At 46.7% G+C, this 21,005-nt stretch overlaps 1 protein-coding gene across 1 annotated transcript; it reads left to right on the top strand.

Annotated features, from left to right (window-relative positions):
* The first annotated feature begins 6,958 nt into the window (after nucleotides 1-6,958).
* has2 (hyaluronan synthase 2) lies at nucleotides 6,959-19,509 on the top strand. The gene is made up of 4 exons (XM_030102914.1): nucleotides 6,959-7,081; nucleotides 14,133-14,759; nucleotides 18,354-18,455; nucleotides 18,547-19,509. The coding sequence occupies exons 2-4, from the start codon at nucleotides 14,133-14,135 to the stop codon at nucleotides 19,474-19,476; spliced, it is 1,659 nt and encodes a 552-aa protein (XP_029958774.1). The 5' UTR covers nucleotides 6,959-7,081; the 3' UTR covers nucleotides 19,477-19,509.
* The last annotated feature ends 1,496 nt before the right edge of the window (nucleotides 19,510-21,005 follow it).

The raw sequence follows: 21,005 nt of genomic DNA, 5'->3' as shown, positions 1-21,005 counted from the left end.
TGTGTGTGTGTGTGTCTGGGTGTGTCTGCCTACAGGCTCCACACACACACAGAGACACACAATAACAGATCAGCAGGTCGCGGTGGCATTCGTGGAAAGTCTGAGTCTGCACTCAGGGCGGAGGGAGACGAGGAGGAGGATGCTTTCCTCCTGGGGAGCAAAGGTTATTTCTATCCATTACCAACACTGTTCCACCTCGGCTTGAGAAAACACTCCGAAAGGTGTGTGTGGACATGAGTCAGGATCGGTCCCTGCACAATTTACAGATAAAGATATGATGAAGGAATAAGCTGCCTCCTGCCGCGCAGTAAATATCTGACATGGCATGGAGGTAAAATGGATGGAGTTTGATCGGCTGATGTGAAATAGTGAAAGCTACAACTGAAAACAGACCTCTTATTGAAAACAGTGGAACTTTTCGAAAATGCTCCGTCTCCGCATAGATGGACGTAAATGACTGTTATTAAATTTAGCTTCATGATGAGTTCCTCACCTGTTACTTCGGGATGCATCATATTAGCGTTTGCAGTCTGACTGTTTTCGTTGTGATCGCACTGAGCAGGAGATTTACAGCAGAGCGAGCCTGAAAAGAACAATGAGGCCGAGGCTTCGCTCTCAGCGGGCTCCACACTCATTGGCAGCTTGCGAGGGAAAACACAACAAATGCATGCTGGGAAATCACACTTCTCCGCGGCCACGGCGGGGTTTCTGGGTAGACACTGGTGGATCTGATGTGTTGCTGTTTCTCGAGGGGCTCCTGGCAGCGCGGCTGTCAAGTGGCTCCGCGGCGAGGCTGTTAAAAAAACCACAAACCCACCTTTAGAAACGAATACGTGGAGAATAGATTCAGATAAACCATGTGATTGTGATGGGCATAGTGATTCTGACAGATTGCTTGTTTAAGTATTGGACACTTTGAGCAGCGGTGTTTGTCCTTTAGCTGAAAAACACTTGCTGAAATAGATGCTTTAAAGCAATATTAAAGGTGTACTGAAGCTCAATTACATCATTTTATAACAAGAAATGGTTATTTATGCCAACTTTATACCACTTTGCACAAAATTTGATTGCATAATTGGAATATGGTGCATTTTTTACAGTCTGAAAGTGTCGAAATATCCCTCAACAACACTTCAGAATCAATTGACACCTATTTAACCTATTGTCTTATGAAGGATTAAGGTCACCTGTACACACCCACACTGAGCTGTTTGTGATTTCTCTCAGTAATGTTTTCATACAAAAAGGGCCAGCGGCTGGTTGTTCAGGCTTTTGCTGAGTTACTGAACCCTCTTGTGCCCTCGCAGCTGTAAATCACTCACAGATCCTCTGCAGTGTGGGCTGGCCTTCTTGAAAGCTTTAATAGTTTTCTCTATACAGCTGGTATTTCTTGAAATTTCTCTATACATGTGGCAGTGCGAGAGTGAGAGAGTGAGAGGGCGAGAGGGTGTGAAAGACCAGCCTTTGTCCAAGATTACAGCTGCAGTAAAGAAAACTATAAAACCTCAACTGGAATGCAGTCACAGCGCTGCAGCGCTCAGGAAAATACATACGTGATATATCTATTAACAAGGACGGTAAAGGCCTAATTTATTTCCTTCTAATGAGACGGAGTCGCTGTTTGACCTTTGCCCTCTATGAATGTTATTTCTTCCAAATGACTGATGGTGTATTTGGTTAAGAAAGCGAAGACATTTTTTTTTTCCTGAATTTTCCTGAAAATCATAGTTTAACAAACAACCCAGAGGAAATCACACAGAGAAGGTTGAGACGGATTTAAGAGCAAAGACACATGGTACTGAAACTCACACCCACCGTTTCAGCTACAATCAATCATAACTCCCAGCTTCTTTAAAATCCTCCCTTCGGACGATTTGAGAAACGTCCGATCTACTGAGCCGTGGGTATACATCCGGCGCACTTTTAACTCCGCGAAGCTGCGAGTCGTGAACGCTCACGCTGATGTATGTCCTCCGCAATAAATCCACTGATGTCAGCAGACGCACAATGAACCCAGTGTGCACTGAGCATGAGCCACAGACACATTAAACCTAATGGATAAATAAGATGGAGGGAAATGTTTCGGTTCACACTGAGAAACACATATGAAAGAGATTTAAGTGAGATCACTTGAAGGATGATGATGATACCCAATACAAGATGATATGAATAAGTAGCAGCGGAGGTGACAGACGATACCTGTAGCCTCGGTCTGAAGGAGCTGCACTTCAAAGGTGTCACAACAAGATGATCTAAGGGGACAAAAATCTCCAAACATGACATCCGAGGCCAGAAATGTGAGAGACGGCAGCTGCTGTGTCTTCAACACCCTCACACACACCTGCACCTTTCATCTCACACTTGAAGGTAAACGTGTGTAACAGCGACTGTAGTAGAAATAAAGACTCCGGAGCGCTGAACCAGATCCAAACCAGTGGAAAACAAAAGAGTGTGAAAAGATTGGAGTAGTACACGGGGAACTAAAGTCTTCACATTTATCAGGGAATACACTGTGATTCTGCACCATCCAACATGGTACGCGACATCCCAGAGGGTGTCCTCTGACTTCTAAATGACCATCTGGTGACCAGGCTTTGATTTGAAGTCTGAAACAGGGATTTTTCAGTGCATGGTTGAAGTCGTAACACTGTCTCATTTCAGGCTCCTGCTGTCTGATCGCTGCCCTGATGTGTTTCATCTGGAACTATTGGAGGATTTTGATGACAGTTTTACACAAAATGCCGATCGCTACTTATAAATTAACTGTAAAAATAACAGTTAATGTGAAAATACAGTTCAAATTTCGACCAAACAGTCAGCAGGAGCTCTTGCAGCACATTTTCAACATGACTCTTTATGACTTGGATGTCGAAACACTTCCATCTCCATCATTACCTCCCTCAAAGCTCCATCCCGCTGAGCTTCATCAATACTAGTTTTTTACTCTGTCGCTGGTCAGAGACAAAAACAGAGTTTCAACGTGTCTCTTAAAGACAGTTCGGGCTAATTGAGTATCATTCCCACAGAATTACCTGGGTCCCTTCCCAGAGTGTTCACGTTTGCTCCTTTCCTGGTAATCGCTCTCCTGCTGGTGTTTAAACTGCGTTTCACTCAGAGGTGGACGTGTCCGTGTGGGGGGAGTTTTACTTTTCAAAAAAGAGGAAAAGGAAAAAGAAAATCCGGACAGGGCAAAAGTAAAACAAACCATGTATTGACAGTGTGACATTTTTTGTGAACCTAGGCCAACTGCACACTATACCTCCCAGGATAATTGCTCAACACGTTCCCCGGCGTCCTGCTGCCGTTTCCTGCCAGTTGACTCACTCGCAGATATACAACACATCGACGCAGTGCAAAGTGGAGCCATATGGAAAGTTTATTGATTTCTCAAGAAGGGCTATATCGATGAAACAGGCAACAATAGCTCTTAGATGTATGCAGAAAAGATGGTTTTCTGTTTGGACTGGCAGAGAAAGACATGGACTCTCCATCGAGAGTCAAACTCAAACTGTTCCCATCCTGTGTTTTTTAGTCTCTCAGTTAAATGTTCAGCAACATAAATCAAGATAAAGTATCAAAACCCAGCTTTGGCACTCTCTTCATCCAAGTTTCAAGAAGACTGAACCAATCCCAGCTGTGTGCAAGCAAAAGACAAGGTACGTTGTGAGCACAGCACCAGTCCATCACAGGGGTGAGACAGAAACGTTTAGAGTCACCAGTTAACCCCCACAGATATGCATGCCTTTAAACTGTAGGATAACTTGGTGAAAGTCCATGCGAGCACATGGAGAACATGCAAACTGCTCACAGAAAGGAAGAGACTGGAGGCCGTCTTTTCAATGTGAGGTGAAAAAAGTGCGAGCGACTATAAAAACTGTCAGTACGAATAAAAGCTTAATTGGACATTTGGATAAGAGTGTTATGTTTGGACTGTTTCTAATCAAATAAAACCAGATCAAGACAAACTGCTTCATTGTGCTCGTTAAAGCAAAAAGTTCATCTTTTTCGCCTTAAACGTTCCCATGAAGTCATGAGCATGTCTTCTCTCGGCTGCGTTAGCTCCATGCCCACTTCCAGGAGTCGGCACCCCCTTGTTTAAATAAATACTCCAGCAAATGAGTTTGAATGAGAGTCCAGAAAGCGAAGGGTCTGAGCAGTATATGTGTGTTTTGCATGTGGTCCCTGTGACAATAACGTCGCTGGCTGCCTGGTACAGTGAGGGGGGGGCGGAGGGAGACCCACCGGAGCTCAGAACCAGGGTGTTTTTACGGCACCATAAATAAACGATGCAGGTCTGCTGGGGGTTTCCTGACCACAGGCCTCATTTATATTCATCACTCCGGCTTGGATTCGCTCAGAACATGAGGTTTTAAGAAAGCTCATCAAGCCTTTGGAAAACATGCTGGTGCCACTTCCAGTGTAACGTCACTGCAAGACAGTTGTGGGGTAATAATATTATCGGATTCTTAGAGCTACTGGTTTTTATTGTGTTGTTACTTGTTCAGAATATCCAAACCTCTGATTTCATTTCAGCCTCCCTCTTGTGGGAAAATGACAAAACAACTAAAATGCAACATTACTGGAGCACATTTTTAGCTTCCTTGAGTTAAAAAGGGACAATAATGAACCCTCAGATCAATGGACTTGTCAGCACTAAATGTTTCTCATGAAAGAAGACGGGTTTCTTTTAGCTGTCAGAACAGGATGTCATGTTCTGATAAACTCATCTGACATTTTCAAAGATCTCATGAAATCAAATATACCTGCAGAGTTTGACATGGGTTAGGTGTTCACCTCTGAATTCTCTTTTTTCGTTCTTGTGAAAGGGTGTCAACGATTTGATGACTTACGTTCATTTAATGGGATTTTCTGATTCTGCAATCAACAGAATCCACTGAGCAAAAAGTGGACCAAAGCACGTCTATAGGGTGTTATCTTTGCACATCCAGAAGATGTGCTCAAAGTTGGACGTGCAACAACGTTGAAAAGACGTCTTTGGGAAGTGTTTCCTTCTAGATGTCAAATAGTTGCGTCAATGAAACGTCTTTTCTTTGACATGAATACAACGTCCAGACGAGACATCAAAACAATGTCCAAGAGAGATGTATAAAAACTTTCATTCTGGCTCTCCTGTGGACAACTTCGGGATGTGCAGAGATAATGCCTTACAGACGTGTTTTGGATCACTTTTTACTCAGTGGCAAATGTTCGTTTGAATTTATTGCTCTGCAACTAATTGAAAAGCATCTAAAATCCTCAGTGTAACTACGACTGTGAAGTTACTGTAATCTCAACATGAAGTCAATTTTAATGAAACTTTATGATGTGACATGTCTGAAAAACGTCTGCTGGAGTCGTTGCCATATTCATGTTTTTACACCTGACCCTGACGGCCTGGCTCTGACTCTGAGGGTAGAGTTCTACCAGTGAGGGAGCTGCTTTTCCTGCAGCATCACCGACATGTCAGCTCAGGCCTCTGTGTTGCGTTGTGTCCGCTAATCTTTGAAAACATAAATTAAAAAAAAAAAAATCTCTGCTCACGTCTTGCTTGTATTTGAGCCTCTTGCAGTCCAGTTTTGGCCCACGAGCCTTATGTTTGACATAATTGTGCTGAAGACTTTAGAAATGAGAATCTGGACATGAATTGTCCCTCATTTCTGTCATTAAAAATCATCCAAAACCAAGACACTTTCACACCCATCAACACTTTCATGATGATGATGATGATGATGATGATGATGATGATGGTGATGATGATGATGGTGATCAGTGACTGTCTCAGGAGGAAGGTGACTCTTGATTGTCCTGGAGGAGATTCTGAGAGCTGCTCCTGCGTCCTCGCGGAGCCCCCTCTCTGGGTTGAGCATTGCGCAGCACTGCCTGCTGGTCACACTGAGGAACTGCATCAGGTGAATCAATGAAATGACTGAAATTCCTCAACATCCGAGCTGCTGCTCCACACGTGCGCTCCTGCGTCTCATACGCAGACGACTTTTTTGGATATTTTGCTCCTGGCTGTTCACACAGATGTTTTTGAAAAGCTGTTTGATTGTCACATATTTTCACTTTAATGTCCCGCAACATATCTCATTATATCATAAATCATTCTTTAATTTGCTGTGACACTTTCAATTCAAGAAAAGAGTGTGAAATTAGAGTTTTCTCCCTCTTTGCTTCTTGATGATTTTGAATGAGTGTGTAAGGGTGAATCCCCCTCTCCCTCCCTCCCTCTCTCTCTCTCTCTCTCTCTCTCTCTCTCTCTCTCTCTTGCTCCTCCTTTACACCCCCAAAAACCTCCCCCCTCTTATTAAAACAACACGCCAATCTGTTGTAGCCCGGTAAAAGGAGTTTGGGAGCCGCAGCAGCCATAAAGGAGGCTCCACACACATACACACACATACATACACGTTCACACACACATGCGCGCACACACACTCACACATCCGTCTGGAAGGAATTAGACAGCTGAAACAGCGGCGCAGAGACTTTTGGCCACTTCTGTGCGCTCTGTGTGACCGGGATGCTTTTGGGGAAACTAGAGAAATCCTTACCTGCACGCCCTCCCCACACACATCAGACAATCTGGCTCCTGTTTGATCATCTACAAGGTGATGCGACCCTTTTTTGCCTCTGAAAATGACAGATTTGATGACTTTTTGACACTTTTTAAGACCTTTAAAGAATGAATGAAACTTGTTGGTGGAGAAGTATATTTATCATTTTTAGACTTTTCTATTTATACTTTTTTTTCCTTTTTGTCAAGCAAGAGTGATGTCAAAGCTGACTGACAAGATGTGTGTGTTTGTGCACCACAGAGACATGTGGTCCCTGGTGAGCGGCTGCAGACAGACTCTTCAAAGTTAGAGGACGCGCGCTCCTGGTTGCATTTAAAAAGAAAACAGAAAAAAAAAAAAGGAACGATTCTTCTTCTTTTTCTGCCTCGAATGAGGACCACTTCGAGCGGATTAATGACTGTGTGTACAGCTCCAGCCCTGTCGCTTCTGCCGCCCCTGGCCGCGGACCGGCTGAGTTGACCGCATCCTCCCTCAAGGACGACCGAGGAGACAGCAGCTGCGCCGAGGTAGGCGGTCAGGGACCGTTTGGTCTGCTGACTCGCAAAAACACGCACGCACGCACCGATAAGCGTTCCTGGCGGACGACATTCATTCATATGCAGGAAAAAATGTGTGTGAGTTAACTACTCACAGTCTCAGAAACCCCAGTATCAGTTGTCTCCTTGTGTTTTCAAATTGTGCGCACTTTGTTTCCAACAAGTGGTGTTCATCGCATCTTTACGCACGTGCTCACTGACATGTTCTTGTATTAAAACTTTTAAATGTGTTTCAGAAGATTAATTTGTCCAAGCATCTGCATGCCTTCTTGAGCCAGATGTGTAACATATTTAGGGAGATTGGTTCCAGATCGCTTTACTATCCGCGTAAAAACTTCACAGTGCCGGCCCGAAAGAATTATTATATCCTGAGAATAAACTAAATCGATGACGCAAGAAGCTGTGCGTCATTATGTGAGATCTGTGAGCCAATGAAAGGGTTTGCCTTTTGGCAGGAGCGCGTAATTTGAGCCTGGAGTGGCAGACGGAGAGTTACGCACAGGAGATGGATGAAAAAAAACCGTCACGTTTTTGGCAATCAATCTCTAATTGTACAATTTAGTGAATATATTGTGATTGCTTTTCATGAATCTCCTCTAACTTAAAAAGATGACCACATAATTGAGGACAAGTGGAATCTATGAAACAGTTGTCACCTCCTTTTTATTAATATGCTCTCCGCACTCCCACCCCAGGAGCTGGATTATGCATGTCGATGCAAATGAACATCTGTCTTGCTGATTCACCATATTCTCTTCCTCCGTCCTCCTCCTCGAACCTCTCAGTGCTCAGATACCACTGTGGGATCCTCTCCATCCCACACAAGGAATGCCCATCTGTGAGATATATGTGGGGGGATTCCGGACATGTATCAATCACTACAGTGACAGTTGCATCCCACACATGGAATCTACTTCCTACTGACCTGAATTATTCTTTTTATGTTGGGAGCATGCACAGGCTCTCTGCTGATGTTAGCTTGCATCCAAACTAATAGCAGCAAACTTCTTCTGACCTCAGTCCTGCAGGGAGTTCTTCAGCGTACAGTTGAGGTTTAATGCTTTTAGGAGGAATGTTAAACACTAAAGCAGATATTTTATTTGTAGGTGGAGTAAGCCTACAGCTCTCTGCTAAGGGAAAAAACAGGATTAAAAAAAAAATAGTTTTTTTTTTTTGTGACAGTCAAAGTGCCGACTCATCGGTGCTGCAGGATGTTCTTCCTCCCAGAGCAGAGTGCAGTTTACTGCCGAGCAGAGGAAGGCATTCCACGACTGGTCTCCATTAGGGCCCACAACAAGTCTCACGTGCCATTACTGCGCCCAGCAAGGGGCCTTCACTGTACAGGGCCCTGGGGGCCTGGGGCTGGCACAGGAGAACCAGTGCAGTTAGAGGAAAGTGCATCGAGTATCCCCTCCCAAACAACGCCGCCACCTCCCTCATCCATCTTTGCATTTTTTTTCCAGGTTCCCCTGGTATAGAAAGAGTGACGCGCCACAGCAACCCGCCAGTAAAAGAGAACACTTGGATGCAGAAGAGAGCTTCAGTTAGCCTCCCACTACCTCACACTGAGGAGGCTTGACGCCAGTGTTAATGCACAGATCCAGGAGTTACTGTGCACCATAAAGAGCAGCACAATGTAAGCTGTGTTTAAAGAGCTGTGCATCAGATTTTCTTGGCTCTTGTACGTCCCCTCCCCATTTTTATTGTCTCTGATCGTCATAGTAAATCGCAAAATAGGGAGAGTTATGTTTGAAATCCTGTCCTGGTCTGTCTTTCTACTTCAGTGCCTCCGATCCTCTTCTCATTCACCCCTCGAGTGTCTTATTGTTATCTCCAAGTCACGTTAGCTATGAATAGAAGCCGTTTATTTTGGAGCCCCGCTGATAGCACGCCGTTTGCCAGACCGGAGAAGTGTAGCATCAGTGGATAACACACAGAGACGAGCAGACGTCTGACGCCTTTCAGAGGCAGGAGAATCCCAACAGAAGCTGTATTCATGACAGCACCGAGACTCAGCAGCGCCACTCAGTCTTATTGTGTAAATGCTGAGTCAGGGAGAAAAGCAAACAGATGATCACTCAAACGCATGGCCGAGGAGGGGAGAGGGGAAGCATTCCCGGCTCAGCCACATCTGTACTTTGGCATCTTGGAGTCCGCCACAGTGGCGCAGCTCCAGGACCTCAGCTGGCAGCGAGGAGAGCCAGCTCCTCCACTGCCGTTCGTCTGGCGCTTCTCCGCCTTCCTCCGAGCCTCATTCTCTCGGTGCAGCTCCCACTGATGCAGCTGTCAGAGCCGGAGCTCTCCATGTCGCACCGCTTCCTCTCATCCACTCGAAGCCTCGCCAGAACACCGAACAGCGCGGCTTGGCTGGAGAACACACTGACTACGGCGTTTCACTGAGCTGCCTCAGTCAACTTCAACTGTATTCCTGCAGTAACAGACGGAGATGATGATAACCAGCGAATACAGAACACTGCTACATGTGGTAACCTTTGCCCATCACGGTCTGATGACACCTGATTCTAATAGCACGCAGGCGAAGGGAGAGGGAGACGGGGAAGGAAGAAGGGGGCGTGTTGAAGCACCTCCTCTGTAACGTTGTACCGCTGCCAGTTGTGGCCTTGCCCACCTGATTCCAATCATGTAAGCAGTAGGGCGATGTGGCGCAGTGGGTGGTGTTACTGTTTAGTTCTGGTTCTTATAATGGTAACAGGAGAGCACTGTGACTGCATGGGGGGCGGAGGGAGGCCGGTCACTCACTTCCGAGCAGCGCCGTTTAAAATCCACTTGACCTTTCATTTAATTTAGAGCTTCTTTTACAGCGCATGGCTCCGGCCTGGAGAAGCTCAGTTTGTAATTAACAGGAACACATAAATGTCTGAACGGCAGAACGATCAGATTCAACGTCACTGATCAAGTTTCGTCAATAAGGGCCGCACGTTTCTCTCATCATTGCGGCCGATTTCCTGAAAGAAAGCAGCTGATGGGAGCTGGCAGGGAGCAGAGATTCAGCCTTGAGCAACGCCCCGTGTGTGTGTGTGTGTGTGTGTGTGTGTGTGTGTGTGTGTGTGTGTGTGTGTGTGTGTGTGTGTTCAGCCCATGACAGCAGCCAGCTCTCCAGTGTTTCCCAGCCGCTCCCTCTCCTCTGTCTTGTCATCCTGGGAGGAACACGTGAGCGTTCCTGCATCCTGCTGCAGCTGTCAGGAGGCTCGTCTCCTCCTTTAACGCTCGCCCGGCCGTCGTTTGCGGCTCTCCTCGGCCCGCCGACGGGGACTCACCACGGCAGCTTTGACGCACACAAACGCCGGCTATACGCGCCGCTCGCCGGCGTTCCAGACTGTACGTCTCTCCGATGTGTGCTTCCCGCTTCTCTTGGCAGAACATCATGCACCCGAGAATTGAAAGGTGTGCATGATCTCAGCAGATCTGTTTTTCTAATGCTATCTTGGTGGCAACATAAAACTGGCTCAGCGTTTCCTCGGTCGTTCGAGAGGCCTCGGAAAACCATAAATAACATTTAGATCACATTATTATTCTTCTGTATCCTTTGGGAATTGGTTGAGATTGTTACCTGATCGTGAGTAATGGACTTTAAATCCCTAAATCAAAGTTCCTCCTCGGGCTTTAACTGTATTCAAAGTGCAAGCTGGCTCTCAGCATTAAAGTTTGATTTGTGAACAGCGCTCATCCAGCCAGAGACGCTGATTTGCGAGTGTTACACTTCCAGCCGGTTCCTGCTTCGTCACAGCAGCGTAAAGAAGTGAGCTGTATGTTATCTCAGCTCCGCTCAGACCGGCGAGCCGTCCGTTCTGGCTCCGCTTCAGATTTACGCTCTCTGCCGAGTGTACGGGTGATGACACACATGCAGACTCCCGTCCGTGGCTGACTGTGTGAAGATGTGTGTGTGTGTGTGTGTGTGTGTGTGTGTGTGTGTGTGTGCGTCCGGCCTTGTTGTACTTCGCGTCCCGTCGCAGGCCTTGAACTAGAACCCCGAGCGGCTTTCTGCTGCTCTCATGTGAGTTGAGTCAAAGCCGTCTCCTCCTGGCCGCTGTGCACGTACACTCACACATCTCCTCCGGTGTGCACGTGGTGGCCGAAACACACATGCTGCGCGCATTATGCTGAGCTCAGATACACACACACACACACACGTAGCTGCACACATGGCCGGCGTTCAGCAACCGGGAGACTTAATGGCATTCTCATTTACCCAGACAAGGCACATAAATATCTGACAGCTGCTCACCGTTACATAACATACACCAGGTTTATTACAACATGTGGTGGTTCTCCTGGCTGTTATAAATCACTTATTATGCCTGAGGACCAGAATGGGTCCCTTATTTCACTCTATACCTGATTTTCTTGGGATAATATCACACCTTTTCACTTGGACCACAACATTAAAGACGGTGGTCCAGATTTAGAATGCTGATTCAGCATTCTGAAACACATTCTTCAAACTACAATAGGTTTGCCATCAGATTGAGTAAATTTGGTCCATTCATTCATTCATTCATTCATTCATTTACTCGTTCACCTATTTGTTGACTCACTCACTGATTTACCATCAGTTGCACATCCAAAGTTGTGACGTTATCTCTGAGATGGGAGTTCAGCTCTGGAGACCGTTAATAACGTCAGAGGGAGACTCCATCCGCATCCGACCCCAGGGGTCACGCGCAGGTTGGACACACACACACACACACACACACACACACACACACACACACACACACACACACACACACACACACACACACGCGATGGGGCTCACATGCATCCAGATATGAAAACAAGCAGAAGGCTGGAGTGATTTCATCAGATGTGTTAATAAAACCTTCAGCTTGCACTGATGCACCTTGGCACGCAGAGATACACACTGCTTCAAAGTGACCTCATCCAGGTCGTGTGTGTGTGTGTCCACCTCCACCGTCGCAGACACTGCGTCCATTCCAGGCTGCGTCCCCCGGGGCCCGGGTCCAGTGTCGGAGCGGCGTCGTGATCTGCCCTTTTTACACTCCGTCACACACTGGAAGTGGCGTTTGTGACGCCTCGTCTCATCAGTGAACCGACTCGACCCGTAAACGCTGCATTTGTTCAGCCGGTCTGCGGCCGAGGAGACGACAAAATCCTGATTCGCCTGAGCAGAATGCAGATTCACAATGATGTGAAGTAACTAACGTCCGCTGAACGGTGGACTCTGGTGGTGACAGTTTAGCACAGTGATGCTGAGAAATGTGCTCCTCTAAAGAGCGGTTTGCTCTAAGCGGGTGAATAAAGTTGTGGTGAAGAAATTTACCCTTCGCTACCTTATAGCTGTAAAACAACACATGAGGGAGGTCAGCTTAACACGATTAAAATGTGGAGTTTCACTGACATCTCTCTCTCTCGCTCTCTCTCTCACTCTCTCTCTCTCTCTCTCTCTCTCTCCACTGTTGTGGAAAGGTTTTATGCGTGTGTGTGTGCGTGCGTGTGTGTGTGTGTGTCTGGGGTCTTGTAAAGGAGTGGTTGACGTTAAGAGCTGTGCCACGTGCCAGAGGAGGCCCGCTACGCTGGCTGTGGCCTTCTCATCCAGCGATCAAATGAACAAGGCGTTGTGTCTACGCCAAGGAGTGTGTGTGTGTGTGTGTGTGTGTGTGTGTGTGTGTGTGTGTGTGTGTGTGTGTGTGTGTGTGCGTGTGTGTCATCTCACTCAGTGTCGCCTGTGTCCTTGTCTCTCTGTCTGTTTTTCATGCTCTACACTACTTTAACCCACTTTATTTCCTCCCCTCCCCTCCCTATGCTTTCTGCTCTGTCCTGCCCCCCCCCCCCCCCCCCCCCCCCCCGTATTGCCCCTCCACTCCTCCATCTGTCTTAGGTGTGGCGTTAATAACTCCTGCCAAATCACAAACGATACGTGGCTTTACGTACTTGCTCTCTCTGTTTGATGATTTTACAGCTTGTCCTGATTTACATGTCTGCACACACAGATATGACTGATACCTGTCCCACAAGGGGGCGCTCTGTTATCCTGGGAATTACCAGAGGTTAATAATGTGAAATGGTTCTTTTTATATATCATGCAAAGTGAGGGTTTTCCATCGTCACCGCAAGCTGAACGTCTCTGTCCGTGCCTCTGCGGTTGATTCCGTCTACAGGGAGCCTCGGAGAGGGAAGGGGCGCACGTGCAGCATGAGGAGAATCTGAAAAGCTCATGTCTCCTTCTTCTCCTTCTTCCCACGGAGATATAAACAGATGACATCAGAGGGTGGTCCGCCTCGCGTTGAGCCGGGCCGGGCCGGGCCGGGCCGGGCCGCTCTGAGTGGGTCTGCGCCGCGCTGCCAAACAGATGGCGGTAGCAGCATAATGAGGCCTGGAAGCAGGCTTCAGGAGGGAGAGCAGAGGGAAACGTTCACCCAAGACTTTTTGCACAGTTTAGACACAAAAGCCAGGGATGTTTTTTTTTTTTTTATCGGTCCCCTCCCCTCCTCATAAAAATGCAGACAATAATGGTTCCTGATCAGAGCTCCTTATATGGTGTTTGACTCAAAACTCTTTAAATTTACAGTACAGCACGAAAAAAAAAAAAAAATGCAGCTGCCATTATTTTTCTCTCCGGTTGGTAGGGGCAGCCAGCTTGTTGCTTAATTAGGTCAAGAAATCTTGTAACGCGCGCCCACCCACACGAAAAGACAGAGTTGGAACAATCGCCTGCTCACAACTGTCTGACATTTAGACTGGGTTTTGGGGAGAGGTGGGAGGGGGGGAGAGGGTGAAGGAGAGGGCAAAACAAGGAGAAACTTTACTGCTTTCCCTACCTGTGCTTTCACAATACAGTTGTGTGTGTGTGTGTGTGTGTGTGCCACAGTGTATGGAAAATGCTGTGCATAAGCATTTCTTGTGTTTTATATGGGTTTATGCGGTTTAAATCTGTTGATTGGCATCACACTGTGCGCATTTGATGCTGATTTTCTTTTCATGAGTTGTTAATGTTTGGCCCCACAGTCTCTAAACCGAGCCTTCTCTCTCTTGTCGGCAGATGAAGTGTCAGAGAGTCCTCACGTACCTGAGGATATTTGGGACCACCATGTTCGGTGTGTCCCTCCTGGTGGGCATCTCCACCGCCTACATCATGGGCTACCAGTTCTTCACCACGGCGGGCAACCACCTCTCCTTCGGCCTGTACGGCGCCATCCTGGTGGTGCACCTCATCATCCAGAGCATGTTCGCGCTCCTGGAGCACAGAAACATGCGCCGCTCCCTGGAGACGCCCATCAAACTGAACAAATCGCTGGCGCTGTGCATCGCGGCGTACCAGGAGGACCCCAACTACCTGAGGAAGTGCCTGGTCTCGGTCAAGAGGCTGACGTACCCGGGGATCAAGGTGATCATGGTGATCGACGGGAACTCCAACGACGACCTGTACATGATGGAGATTTTTAAGGAGATCATGGGATGGGACAAATCGGCCACGTACGTTTGGCGGAGTAATTACCACGCCCGGGGCCCAGACGAGACGGATGAGAGCTACGCCGAGAGCGTCCAGCAGGTCTCCAGGCTGGTGCTGAACAACAAGTGTGTGTGCATCATGCAGAAGTGGGGAGGGAAGAGAGAGGTCATGTACACGGCCTTCAAAGCCCTGGGGAGGAGCGTGGACTACGTCCAGGTGAGGACGACACTTCAGTAATCACTGATGGACTAGCTACTGATTATACTTTTTATTTTTGTTGTGTACGAGGAAAGTCGGAGCGCTGCAGACCTATTTCCTCTGTCTCCTGCCCACTGAAGGGCTTGTTAGCTTCAGCGTTAAGCTGTCGTCTTTATGGTTGCTCTTTCACTAAACTCCTGCTGACAGGAGGAGAGGTGATTCATCTGTTCTGGACTAACTACTTTAACAGCCTCAGGATAAACCTCAGCTTACCTTTATAACAATGTTTCCTTTGCAATCCATTCCAAACTACGTTTCTTTCCAGATTAAGGATCAACTTCCTTTAACAAATCAGTATAGCTCCTGTGGAGTGATTGGTGAATCAGTCTATTGACCGACTGCTGAGCTCCGAGTCAAAGCAGAACTCCAGAAACACTGTGATGTGAGGAGGCGTGTCAAATCGCAGGATTCACGTCACTGCGAGCGCGATTTCAGATATAATGAAACATAAAACAAGACAGACTTGACAGGAAGCAGCTGCTCAGGGTCTTGTGAAATGAGAGTTGCTGCCATGTTGTGAGTCAGAGTTTTGTTGAGAATGAGCAGCAGCGAGTCAGCTCCAGAGACGCCGAGGGACTCTTCCTAGTACCAGGCCCCGTTCACAGCACGGCGCGTCAAGTGAAAAAGTGTCTTGTTTTTTTTCCTTCTTTTTCTATTTCAGGAATTGTGCACATTTACGCAGCAGCTTTTTATAAATACGTCCAGTAACAAGTCCTCATTGCAATCAGGCGTGCTGCAGCTGGGAGAGTCCTAAAACATGCAGGACGCCGGCCCTCGAGGCCCGCAGCCGATGATCCCTACACGGAAACGGCAAACACTAGAGGGTGCTGTTGGGTGTTTTTGTAATGAAATCACAAACAGACACATGCAGAGAACAAAACACTATAACCACGAACAATGGCAATACATGGATAGACAAATAGGTTAAATTGATATAAGGGGCAACTGTCAACTCTAAAACAGCCAAGTCAGGAGAAATAGGACTGGAAGTCACGACACTCTGGAGGAAAACATTATTGTGACTGTCTGTTTGATCATGCATGTGCAGAAAGACTATTTACTACGTCTCAAAAGGCTACAAAAGGTTCCCGTTTTACTTGAAAACGTAAAAATGCCCTTAATTAATAGACTGTGATCATAAAGTGGTGCTAAATGCACGAAGAGGCTTCAGATTGTAGCTTCAAACTTTTAAAGATATAGACAAATTGAACAACTGTTAAAACTACACATATTTACACAAGAAAAGCTCTGACTCTGTCTAAAATCCTAAAGTTCTGAGACAAAAAAGACTGAATTGAACCTGAAATAATCAAAACAAACAAAACCTTGAGATCCCCACTTCTCATTTCTGCAGTGTGAATGCTTCCTGTGTGTTTCTTTGTATCCAACCTCATGAACGAGGACAGCTGACATCTGAGGAGGACACCCAGAGGAAGAGAGAAAGCTGGACCGGGTTCACGACAGTGAGGAGCAAACAGAAAGAGAGGGGGATAAAGAAGGAGGGGGCTTCACAAAGACCCTTTTGTCCCGCTTTTAGGTGGACGGCGGCCGCGTGCATCGTGTTGTGAAGTGCAGCGTGAAGAGGGGCAGAGCAGCCCATCTCTAAGTGTAAAAACAGATCAGTTCAACATGGCAGCGTGCTGGAGTGAGATCCCAAAACCTGGCAGAAACGTTGTGTACGGTTCTTAGCTGGCCAAAATAACCCAAAGTAAGCAAAATGTTGGCTTAAAAATGAAGTAAACCTTCATGTACTTGAGCATTGGCACGTCTTGAAATATAAAGCAACATTTGCTGTTCCAAGCTCCACATTCGCTGAAGTGCCGGAGACCTGTTTTCACTATGGAGGCCATGTTAAAGGAAGCATGCTAAAATATACAGCCTTCTTTTAGCCGAGGGAGTAGAATTAATGGTCATACTGGGGCTGGAAGCAGCTGGAAGGAGTAGCTGGATTCTTGGTCACGTCGCTGTGTGCCACACTGAGCTGGGCTGCTATTCTCTTCTTGTTATTGCAGCATATTGCCATCTGCAGCCATAGAGACTGGTTACATCACGCAGGCTTAACATGACTGCATGTGTTTTCTGAAATAAATCTAAACCTGTGGCCCAAATGCAAAACCTGCATGTTTTAGTAAAATAAATGTGACACAGGAGTTTGAGTTGTTGTCCCTGTTTAACATTTCAGTGGTTTCCTCAAATAAACATAAATCATGTTTCTGCCACTGAAGAACGTTTCCCATAAACAGTTATCAGCTGGACTGTCACAGAATGCAAGTCTTCATGTAGAGTTGCTTCACTGATCAGAGAGAGGAGGGAATACAGAGAGAAGATGGACAGAAAGGTCAAAACTGGAGCCTTGGTTTTAACCACAACGCCACCTTGTAGCCTCAACATGCTATTATGGCCTCACACACCACCGTATCTCCCAGGTGACCGGCTGTAAACACCGAGTTCATTCGAAGTCATCCCAGTATAAAAACCCAGAGGTGAGAGAGAAGATGGCCTTTGGCCATGAGGCTGTTTGCGTTGTGGGATGTGGCGGACCAGTCAGTGGTTGCTGCTTTGTTTACTACACTGGCCTATTTTTCCCGTTCGAGGTACTTCTGTTTGTCTTGGTTTCCATGAAATCTTGCTTCATTTTAAAGGTAGCTGGTTTTATTCATGCCTACTTTTTTCAGAGCATTTTATTTATCAAAAAAAAATCTTATGACGGACTCTGATCACAGCAATAAAGCAGCACTTGCTGGATGTCGCTTGTCAGTTGTTGTCATGTGAACAATGTGGATTGTGGATGAGTTTTCCAACATTCCTGCCGACCACTGTATGACCGTAGCACCCAAAACCGAGTATATATGTGTGAAGAAATCTGTTACTTGATTCATGATTATACTCGTGACATTACTACTGAAGGAACTGCTTGTTCCATTATGAGTGAGAGCAGAAATGTGCATACCGCCGAGGTGTTTAATGTCAGAACAGTTTGCCACACGCATCTGATAAGTGTAATAAGATGAGGAAAACTTTAATGAGTCTGCATTACAGAATAAGAAGGAACTTTGGGAGGGAAAAGCCTGTGTTGTGTTGCTGTCCGACACCTGCAGCCGCCTGCAGCTCGCCAGCAAACCACTTGTTTAAAGACTTTATTTCAAAAGAACTCAGCGCAGCACTGCCAGCAAACGTGCCAGTACCCTTCAACGTTAGAGAATAGGAGGGACAGCGCTGCGTGCCTTTTCACTATCATCATGCTCGGCCTGGAACAGATGTGTTCTGTTAGCAGGGAGTGGGCTCGGGATTTGTTCTCATCACCTGATTCTGTTCGTCAGGAAAATGACCATTTATAGTAGAAAGCAGGGAGAGCTGCAATGACCAGAGGAAAGACCGTGATAGAGAGTGGCTGTTAAAGATGAAAGCAGAGGAGGATTTTACACCTTACTCTTGGTTTTCATGTCTATTGGGACAAACGTTCATACATTCGATTGGCACAGAAAGCCATGTTTGTGATGTGTTTGATTAACCCCCTTGTTAAGCCGACGTTGTTCTGGTTTGTGACTGTAGGTGTGTGACTCTGACACCATGCTGGACCCGGCATCCTCGGTGGAGATGGTGAAGGTTTTAGAAGAAGACCCCATGGTGGGAGGCGTAGGAGGAGACGTGCAGGTAGAGCTCTAAAGATTCTCTTTATATGTGACACATTTCGTTTTCCAGCATTCACACTTGTTTTTTCTTCCTCCTATCAATCTCCTTGTAGATCTTGAATAAATATGAGTCGTGGATCTCCTTCCTGAGCAGCGTCCGCTACTGGATGGCGTTCAACATCGAGCGGGCCTGCCAGTCCTACTTCGGCTGCGTCCAGTGCATCAGCGGGCCTTTGGGAATGTACCGAAACTCCCTCCTGCACGAGTTCATCGAGGACTGGTACAATCAGACCTTCATGGGATCCCACTGCAGTTTTGGGGACGATCGTCATCTCACGAACAGGGTTCTCAGCCTCGGCTACGCGACCAAATACACCGCTCGGTCAAAGTGCCTCACAGAGACGCCGATCACGTACCTGCGGTGGCTCAATCAGCAAACCCGCTGGAGTAAGTCGTACTTCCGGGAATGGCTCTATAACTCCATGTGGTTCCACAAACACCATCTGTGGATGACTTATGAAGCCGTGATCACAGGCTTCTTCCCATTTTTTCTCATTGCCACTGCAATTCAGCTCTTCTACCAGGGGAGGCTCTGGAATATCCTCTTGTTTTTACTCATCGTGCAAGCCGTGGCGCTGATTAAGTCGTCCTTCGCCAGCTGCCTCAGAGGCAACATCGTCATGGTCTTCATGTCCTTCTATTCTGTACTGTACATGTCCAGCCTGTTACCGGCCAAAATGTTTGCCATTGCAACGATCAATAAGTCCGGATGGGGAACCTCTGGGAGAAAAACGATCGTCGTGAACTTCATCGGACTGATTCCGATATCGGTCTGGTTCACCATCCTTTTCTTTGGGATTATATACACCGTCATTCTGCAGACTAGAAGACCTTTTCCCGAATCAGAAAAGCTCGTCCTGATCATCGGGGCGGTTGTCTATGCCAGTTACTGGGTCATACTGTTGACGTTGTACACAGTGCTCATAAACAAGTGTGGGAAGAGGAAGAAGGAGACACACTACGACATGGTGCTGGACGTATGACAGACAGACTACAGTCGTCTTTTACCACTGAACTCTCTCCAGCTGTCTTCACACACGTGGTGTCGTGGTTACGCAAATGTTTCTCAGATGCAGAGCAGCTCTGGAGGCAAAATCGGTTGAGTTCAACCAGAATGGGCGGAAAACCAGAGTGTCTTATTTTATTTTATTCAGACTTGAATGGCAAAAAGCATATCAGCGGCGGTGGGTGTAACCATAGTGTTTGTGAGCTAGCTACAGCGGTATGCTAGCAGGATAACTTGCTGGGATCGGTTTCATCAAGTGTGTCAGACAACCCGGAGTGGCAACATTGTAGTCGGCAGCAAGAGTGCTAGGTTTCATGGTATTAGCTACCTCTTCTTGTCATTTTCACTGGGCTTCAGTCGAACAGCAGCCAGAGGAACTGTCTGATCTCTAACGTCTCCCGTTGGGGTTTAACTTGACCACTAAGAATATTTTCCCTCCAGAGCATCACTGTGTCTTCCACAAATGTTTGTACATCGCAACCAAAGAAAAGTCTCAGTGCTGCCCCCGACTAAAGGGATGCAAAAAAAAAAAACCTGCCAGTGTGTAAATGTCAATGGACGACAGATCTGCTGGCAAATAAATTAGCAGCAGGAAAATGTGTTGATTTAAACAACCATCATATCCATGATCAGTGCAATGGGGTCAGTCGGTGTGGATCCTGAGGAGAAATGAGGTCCACCATGAAACACTAGAATATAAAGCACAGGTCGCAGTGTGTTAGCTCTGGGGCAATACATGGGTGTGCCTTTACAGTTTTGTATCTGTTCTTGGAAGAGCTATAATATCAATTTATAGAGGTGGAGAAAGGGCTTTAAAATGCAAAGCTGCTCTCTTTTTTTTTTTTTTTTGCACTCATGTCATATGGGAAACACTTATTTCTACGCTTCAGTTGAGAATCTTTGGGGCGGTGGATACCGAAGAACCCAGAAATCTGGCTCCCTTGCTTCTCATGCTGACTGTGAGAAAACACTTTTCTTGAGAGGCGGTTTAGTGAGCGACGAGACTTTTCCACGATCACTCCCACTTTAACACACGGCTGTTTGTTAACTCGGTTTTCTTTGTGGCTGCTCACGAATTTGTCGCGTGATGAATGTGAAGACAAATATGAACGCGCTGACACCAACACCAGCATTGGGTTTAATACACCTCAGTTCACTCGTTAAATATTCCAAACCAGCGAGCGCTGGTCCAGCAGAGTTCACCCAGCGTTGCCGTCCATTAGTTTAGTTGCTCGGTGGATTCAGGAGGATATAGTAAAGAATCTTGGGGCTCATATTACATGCTAAACATGAATAAAGTATAACTGATGCACTCCGGTATCAGCTGAGGGTTCGTGCTCGTGCTCGTCGGTGTAGTTGCGTCCCTGAAGGTGATAAATCATTTGTCCGTCGTGATTTAAAAAGCTGTTTGCTCTTCCCTCCCATATGACATGACGGCAGAGTTTTTCTTAACGTTTACAAAGTGAAGAATCTCAAACTGATCTCTGATTGGTGAATATGTGACCA

Source organism: Salarias fasciatus, chromosome 11, assembly GCF_902148845.1.
Source record: "Salarias fasciatus chromosome 11, fSalaFa1.1, whole genome shotgun sequence".
Lineage (NCBI taxonomy): Eukaryota > Metazoa > Chordata > Actinopteri > Blenniiformes > Blenniidae > Salarias > Salarias fasciatus.
The sequence above is the reverse complement of the archived record's forward strand: the minus strand, read 5'-3'. Positions and strand labels throughout refer to the sequence as shown.